General features: G+C 39.5%; 1 protein-coding gene across 1 annotated transcript; it reads left to right on the top strand.

Annotated features, from left to right (window-relative positions):
* Positions 1-1326: 1326 nt before the first annotated feature.
* On the top strand, positions 1327-8724 carry trim35-14 (tripartite motif containing 35-14). Its single transcript, XM_079623960.1, has 6 exons — positions 1327-2511; positions 2595-2690; positions 4659-4889; positions 5041-5063; positions 5160-5275; positions 7308-8724. The coding sequence occupies exons 1-6, from the start codon at positions 2116-2118 to the stop codon at positions 7829-7831; spliced, it is 1386 nt and encodes a 461-aa protein (XP_079480086.1). The 5' UTR covers positions 1327-2115; the 3' UTR covers positions 7832-8724.
* Positions 8725-8798: the final 74 nt, after the last annotated feature.

Below are 8798 nucleotides of genomic sequence, written 5' to 3' on the forward strand. Positions count from 1 at the left end.
TGTTTGAGAAGATTTTGATTTTCTTTTAAAGAAAATCAAATGTGAAATGCCCAGTGATGTCCTAAAGTCAAGTTGCATGGATGCACACTGCCATCTAGTGACGGTTTTATGAAACGCAGATATTTTGCGGCCTCAGAATTTGCCATCCCTTATTATTTATTTTAAATATATATATTTTATTAATTTACTCACCCTCAGAATGTTTACCTGGTTGTATCATACAGTACATGGACGATAATGAATTAGTAAATATTGGTGCACTGTACTATTAAACTTAGTTTAAACGCATGCAAATCAATGTGGAAAGCGTCAATAGTCATGCTACCAAAATACATGTGATATTTTCAGAATTTTGTATTAGTACTTAATTATTGCTCCTGATTGAACTAATATCATGTTCCTGAATTTTTATATTTTCCATATATAGAATTAACTATTTGCTATATTTCAGATTAAGTAATTTAACATTTGCTTGTCAAAAATGTGGTTATGTTTTTGAAAAAAAGTCTAAGTTTATTTGATCAAAAAACAGTAAAATTGTAATATTGTGAAAAATTACAATTTAAAACAACTATCAATGGAAATTAAATGATTTATTGTTGACAGCAGGGCTATCAATCCTACTTCTAAATGAAACGGCTGTTTATTGGATAAAACCCAGATGTGATTATGAGACTATACATTACTTGCCTTATTAGAATATAGTCAACGAATTTAAGTTAACAAGTACTTACTAATTCACTTAAGTAAAACATATGTCTGAATTTAAAGTCCCCCTGTGGTGAAAATCCAGCTTTTAATGTTGTTTATGTGTCTATGTGGTGTTTTTAATCTGCTTTAAGACGAACCATGTGTAAGTTCATAAGTCGACAGCATTGCTGAGTATTTTCTGCTTAAAACTGCAGTGAACCAAAGACAGTCTCAAAAACACGGTTTGAAATCGCTGGTGTTTCTGACGTCAAACACTAACCAATCAGATCAACGTGTGATCGTCAACCAGTGGATCTCTGAGTGAGTGAGTGAGTGGAGGTGGGGCTCATTTGCATATTCATAGAACCGTGTATGCTAAATGAGGCAAGGGTGTCGGGTTACACATTCAAGATATTTTAAGGCATGAAGAAATTTTTTCAAGGAATTTTTTTAAATATGTAATTTTTGTGATCAAGTTTTAGCTCAAAATACTTTTAAAGCTCAAAATATTTTTATATAGCATGTTAAGATTGTCACTTTTTGAGGGTGAGAAAAAACGCACAGTTTTGTGTCTGTCCCTTTAAATGCAAATGAGCTGCTGCTCCGGGCACAGGGGGCGGAGCTACAGGAGCTTGTGTGTGTGTGTGTGTGTGTGTGTGTGTGTGTGTGTGTGTGTGTGTGTGTGTGTATGTGTGAGTGTGTGTGTGTGTTAGCAGCTGCGATTACCTCACAGACACTAAAATTAAAAAAAAAATTCTGCCTTTTATGTTTAAACAGAGTCAGACAATGATGGAGAGACTCAAGAAGAAGTGACAACATGTAGAAGCAACAGGACGTCTCTGAATGGTTAGTTGATGAATTTATGTGGAGTTAACTACCTTCAATTAGCATATTCTGTAATGATAATCTATAAATCGCTCGTACAGGAACTGTTGTTGTGAGATGCACAAAGAGTGACTTTCTATTATTGCATGTGAAAAGAATGTGCTCGACTACAACAACTCTTCCTCTTCTCAACATGGACTGCGTGTTCCCGGGGGCGGGGTTTATGTAAATTTTAGGGTTGGTGATGACACTAACCCGTGAGGAATGTCGTGTAGTTCCTACCAGCCGTTTGTTGTAGTCAATAAAAAACGATTTCTTTAAAAGCAAATATCTCCCTTTGCTTTGAACTTCGAGTGTTGTAACTTTGCAGATGTTGTTTATGATCAAACAGCAACATTACACACTAACTACAGTTAGAAAAGTCAAATCATAATCAACCACATAACTATAAGCTTAGGTGCCACATTCCATTAGATAATTTCCTGGATGTTTTGGAGGGAGGAGTCGTTTTGGTTTCTACTGAAATTAAAGTGAATGAAATGAAAGGCTTGGGTCAAGTGGAGAGCTTTCATAAGTTTCAACTGAGGATTATCTACAGTCATGTCAGACGCTTTGTCCTTCCTGGAGGAGGACTTGACATGCCCCATCTGCTGTGATGTCTTCACTGATCCGGTAACTCTGAAATGTAGCCACAGTTTGTGCGCTGAATGCCTCCAGCGTTTCTGGACGACTCAAGAAGAGCCGCAGTGTCCGGTCTGCCGTAAGAAATGCTCACGCGACGAGCCCACCAAGAGCCTGGCGTTCAGAGCGCTCTGCGAATCCTTCAAGACGAGACAACACACAGCTGCTTCCGGAGACGTTTGTCCGCTGCACAATGAGACGCTCAAACTCTTCTGCTTTGATGACAAGCGCCCCATCTGTGTGGTCTGTTACACGTCAAAGAAGCATGAAAATCACAAGTGTTCTCCTGTCGATGAGGCTGCTGGGAACTTAAAGGTAGGAGAAGTTTGGAAACTAACTTGAGTGAGTGTTTGGTTTCTTCCAAGCTTGTTTTTTAAGAGTTTATCCTGTGATTCCAGGAGATGGTAAAAGGACAAATGGGCCGACTTGAGGTGACCCTCGCTGACTTTAAGAAAGCCCATGACAGCTGTGTGGAAGAGGCTGAGCTCATTAAGGTATGTGGTTAGCGTTTCAACCAGTACAAATATGTTAAAGTTCCCCTGTCGTCAATCATGTTATCTCTTAAAACTCATCTTTGATCCCCAGAATGACATATTTAAAAGTTTTTTTTCCTTCGTCATGCCTTAAAGGGTTAGTTCACCCAAAAATGAAAATAATGTCATTAATGACTCACCCTCATGTCGTTCTAAGCCCGTAAGACCTCCGTTCATCTTCGGAACACAGTTTAAGATATTTTAGATTTAGTCCGAGAGATTTCTGTCCGTCCATTGAAGCTGTATATACAGTATACTGTCCATGTCCATAAAGGTAAAAAAAACATCATCACAGTAGTCCATGTGACATCAGTGGGTTAGTTAGAAGTTTTTGAAGCATCGAAAATACTTTTTGGTCCAAAAATAACACAAAATAAGACTTTATTCATCATTGTATTCTCTCCCGGGTCTGTTGTGAATCTGCGTTCACGACTCCACAGTGACGCTGCTGACGTAAGACGCTGATGACGTGTTATCTGGTGCGCCCGAGCTTCGTTTACAGTCTGAGGGAGACGCACGCTATATTCAAGCTATTCTACATTGTTTGCGTGGATATCATTTTTTTAATGGTGCGTAAATGTGCATGTCGCGGATGAGACACTTTTACAGCGTGCGTTTCCCTCAGTCTATAAATGAAGCTCGGGCGCACCAGATAACACGTCATCAGCGTCTTACGCCATCAGCGTAACTGTGAAGGATTGACAACAGACCCGGGAGAGAATACAATGCTGAAATAAAGTCTTATTTTGTGTTATTTTTGGACCAAAAAGTATTTTCGATGCTTCAAAAACTTCTAACTAACCCACTGATGTCACATGGACTACTTTGATGATGTTTTTTTTACCTTTATGGACATGGACAGTATACCGTATATACAGTTTCAATGGAGGGACAGAAAGCTCCTCGGACTAAATCTAAAATATCTTAAACTTGTGTTCCGAAGATGCTTAGAAGGGCTTAGGGTTTAGAAGCCCGAAGGGCTTAGAACGACATGAGGGTGAGTCATTAATGACATTATTTTCATTTTTGGGTGAACTAACCCTTTAAACATACCTTGAATGTAACTCATCACCCTTGCCTCATTTAGTATACGTGGTTCTATGAATATGCAAATGAGCCCCGCCTCCACTCACTCACTCACAGAAGCTAGGAGATCCACTCGTTGACGATCACACGTTAACCCGATTGGTTACAAGGTAGTTCGTCAGAAACGCCAGCGATTTCAAACCGCGTCTTTGGTTCAAAACAACAACAGCGCGAGCGTGCCGCTTGACGTAACCCAGATGTCCACATCTTTCGTCATGGGTACGGTATGTAAGACTGGGAAAACGGGAAGAACTGGAAAAACTGGAAGAGAGTGACAAAAACACAGGAAATTAACATCTGAACTCTCTTGCTATATTAAAGGGTAACTCTCGCCAAAATTGAACCTAGGCTCTTTTTGTTAATCTACCCGAGTCAAACATTCGTGTAAAAGCATCATTAAAATGGAAACTCCACTTTTAAGTTTGACCATTTTTTCATTTTCGGTCAAAATGCCTTTTGAATGGGGCACTACAATAATAGCATCAAAATCACTATTTTTAAAACACTAAGGAGGCTCGACACAACATGAAACTGTGCTTGAAATATCACCAGGGGCTCTACACATGAACTTTGTAGCAATTTGACCATGGTCTTTTTTTCACATCACTTTTTATTTGCCTATTATTAATAAAATATATATTAATAATAATAATAAAACATTGTGTATTGAAGAAATTCAAAATATGCTAGTGCACTTTCTTTTATAAATTTGAATTCCCGGAAAAAGTGGCTGGTAAAAAATATAAGCGGCTGGTATAATTGGGCATCCACAATTTTAAAAGCTGGATTCTCACCACAGGGGGACTTTAACAGAAAGGATTAAACCTTCTTAAACCATTTCAGGAACACACCAATGTGGAAGAAAGCAAGATCAAGAAGGAATTTGAGAAGCTCTGTCGGTTTCTTAGAGAGGAGGAGGAGCAACGAATCGGAGCGTTGCGTAAAGAAATGCAAAATCGAGATAAGAAAGTCAAGGCCAGAATGGAGGATCTGTCCGCACAGATGTCGGATCTGTCTGAGAGGACGGCAGCTCTCTGTAAGCACTTGGAAGCTGAAAACATCACTTTTCTCCAGGTAAAGATAGGATACGCATGACACCAGGGACTAAAGTCAATCAGAGAGCTGTAATCTGACGCAAACGTGTCTAATAATCAATGTTCATGATGTTTGCACACACACACACACATGACTGAGCACTAACTCTGCTTTTTCATTTCTCATTCAGAATTACAGTGATGCATTGGAAAAGTGAGTCTTTTTGCTATTAGCTTTTTGATACAGCTAAAATCCCATACTAAACTATCTTAAATATAAAATGAATTACACATATTTATGTACACACAGACTCAAACACCCATCAGCACCAACGGTGAGCCCCAAAATGGAGGAATTTCAACACTATCCCATTCAGACAATGATCTTCACCAGCTGGGCCAGAATGCAGAGCCTTGTGAAAACGCGTAAGTAATAACGTCTCCTTATAGACATCGTTTACTTCAAAATTCAAATTTTATGCTTTATTTCCAGGGGACAAAAATGGAAAATTTTGCGCAACTCTTATACAGTTTATGGTGACCAGAGGCTTGAAACAAAAAAATAAATAAATTTTTTGTAGGCTATATCTGGGTTTTCTTTCCATATATTGCTTTTTTTTTGTATATATGTGTCTTGTACGGGAGTTTGTTATGTATTCAGAGTAGCAGGAAGGAGGGAAGCAGAAGGGGAAACCGTTTTTAGACTTTTTGTTTGAATTACATGCTAAAATTGCTGTTGGAATATCTTGATTGTTTTCGGGGGAATATTATACACAGGGCTCAACGCTAACTGTACGTACACACCGCCGCTGACTTGAGCTCCTAAAGTTACCGGAAGTCATTCATTTTCAATGGAAGCTGGCTTCTCTCAGCTGCAAGGAGCGTCAAATCCATCGGTGTCGCGTTTTGAGCGACCAGAGCGTCAATCAGAAAGTTGAAAGTAGCTCAACTTTAATGAGCTATGATGCGGTTCAGCGGCAAAACGCCAGGAATCAGAATATAGACGTCCTTCACGCTGGCTGATTCCGGAGAAACATACGATGTAAACTTTCGTTCCTACCAAAACAAAATCTCAGAGAATCCGACGTCTTTAAGTTTTAGCTCAAAATACCCCACAGATATTTTTATATAGCATGTTAAAATTGTCACTTTTTGAGGGTGAGCAAAATCACACCATTTTGTGTGTCTGTCCCTTTAAATGCAAATGAGCTGCTGCTCCCGGCAAAGGGGGCGGAGCTTCAACAGCTCCTGTTCTTTTACCTCACACACACACATGCACTGAACATTTCAAAAACTTTTAGCCTTTTATGTTCAAACTGGAGTCAGAAAGATGGAGAGACTCAAGAAGAAGTGACAATCTCCCTTTGCTTTGAACTTTGAGCGTTGTAACTTTTGCAGATGTTGTTTATGTTCAAACAGCAACATTACACACTAACTACAGCTAGAAAAGTCAAATCATATTCAAAATCAACCACCCCTTTAATAATGTCACGCGACAGCTGAAGCTGTCTTCCTTTCCCTAGTAGCATGAATACCATAAAAGTAAAGTTAAGCCGCGTTTCCACCGCGGGAACAACTTTCCCCAGGAACTAGGAACTTTGGGCTGGTGTTTACATCGCAGGAGCCGGGGTCTAAATGAAGTTCCGGGTAAATATTTACCCCTCCGAAAGTCCCTGCTAGCGAGGTAGTACTTTTTCAAAGTTCAGGAACTTTCAGGGGCGGGACTTGTGTGCTGAACATGCTGATTGGTTGTGTTCACGCCGCATTTTGATTGGATGACTCCACGCAGCATTCTAATTTAACCGGCATTTTTAAAAATCTATTGCGGTTCGTGGCTTCATGCAGTAAGAGTTGTCTGTCTGCAAATATGGAATTAAAAATTAAATAAAAAAGATAACACGGCTGGACCGACGACGAGGTTCAGGCTTTATTAAGCATATTTGTGTAACAGGAAATGTTCTGCGCGTTCGTCCCAGCCATCTCACGGTCAATGTCCGCATCGTCTAATTTGATAGCTTTCTGAACACACTTTAGTATCAGTGCTCGTCTCGTTTCTGCCGTTTTGTTAATTTCCTCGTTAGTAAACCAATACATCACAAATAACTGCAGTACAGTTTGAATCTCCTCCATACTTATTATAAATGTGGCGCTCAAAACTGATTACTGTCCGCCGCAGACTGGGAGGAGCAGTCGAGCGCAGTTAGAATCTTCCCGGTACTTTAGGCCGCGGTGTAAACGCAGAAAGCTACCGGTCTGGGGCAAAAAAAGTTCCTGGGACAAATTGTTCCGGGTAATTTCGGTGGAAACGCGGCTTTAGTATGTCTTTTTGGACCAAGCCTCTGGTCACCATCCACTTTTATTGTGTGGACCAGAAAAAATAACAACACAAACACATATTCCGACATTGGTATTGGTACTGGTACTGACCGCTGTAGTTTATGCTCATCTGTGTTTACAGCTCCTGTGACTCTCGACCCAGACACAGCCTCAGATAAACTGATGGTGTCAAAGGATTGCACCAGTGTTTACTGCGTGCAAAAGAAAATGAAAGCGTCTGATCTCCCAGAGAGGCTGTGTATGGGAGTGTTGGCCTCACAGGGCTTCAGCTCGGGTCTGCACTGCTGGGACGTGGAGGTGGGAATCAACCACCACTGGATACTTGGAGTGGTGGGGGAAACCGTGAACCGCAAAGAACTTTACAAAATGGATCCAAAAAGTCGTTTTTGGTGTTTTCGTTACGTGGTTGGGCAATACAAGAAAGGTTACCAACCTACCAAATATATTGAGGACTATGAGAAGCCGAATATCATCCGACTGCAGCTGGACTTTTACAGAGGACAGCTGAAATTCATTGATCCCTTCAGAAACCGAATTTTGTGCTCCTTCAGTGGTGGATTTCCAGAGAGGGTGTTCCCGTATTTCTGCACTGGAGATATGAACACGCCACTTCATGTTTTTCCGGCAAATCAACAACAACAGTGAACCACAACATTACTTTTTTGTGTGTTGTGTTTTGTGCATGCGCCATCTTTCTTTAAAACAAAGGCCATTTGTTTTGATATGCACCTTCATGCATTTCTAAGTATGCAAGTATCCTAATCATTTTTAGTTATGTATGTCAAACCTTGAGATTATATATTTTAGATTAGATTATAGTAAATATTTTCCTGAAGTAGCTAAATTAATACTTGATATATAAGGCAACTGCACTGGAATTACGCATCAATCCGTTCAATAAAAATTATTTGATTATGCAGCAATAAACTAGATAGTGTATCTTATTGCATACATGTTTTGAACTTTGCGAATTTAAAACACGATCAAAACCGTATTCTATAATAACAAAACTTAAAATAAGTGAGCAAGTGACAAAAATCGTTATCGGTATCTGAATTGGCTAATTGCTAGTTATTTGTTAAAATCAGTATGATCAAAAAAATCCTATTGGAGCATCCTTAATAAAAAGTCAGTGCATAACTGACGCAACAAAGGATATTTTAATGAACCAATGTGATAATATTGAATTTTAGTGTGGTGTTCACATCTGCCTAGTCAAGCTAAAAGACTCAAGCTCATCGGGGTGCTGCTGGTGGCATTTCCTTCTTTCTGATATTGGCTATATTGTGGAAGATAATAGATAAAGATAACACATATAATAACTGCTCTAATGAAACTCTCATGTCACGAAGACAAGCAAACCCTGCCTGGGCTGAGCTGTCATAAATATTACTACCTGAGGGTGTGACGTTATGTCAATATAATTAGCTTTATATTCTCCAAGCGCTGCAGAAACTGTTTGCATTATTTATCCAAGGGCATCTTGATAGTGTTTAATCTATTTAACTGGCGAAATTGTTTCACTTGGCGGTAAACACAAACACACAAACTGAAATCGTTTGTCTGAAGAGGTAACCCTAGCAACCACAGCAACTGAGCAATATCAGAGAAT

The sequence above is a fragment of the Phoxinus phoxinus genome, assembly GCF_949152265.1.
Source record: "Phoxinus phoxinus genome assembly, chromosome: 9".
Taxonomy (NCBI): Eukaryota; Metazoa; Chordata; class Actinopteri; order Cypriniformes; family Leuciscidae; genus Phoxinus; species Phoxinus phoxinus.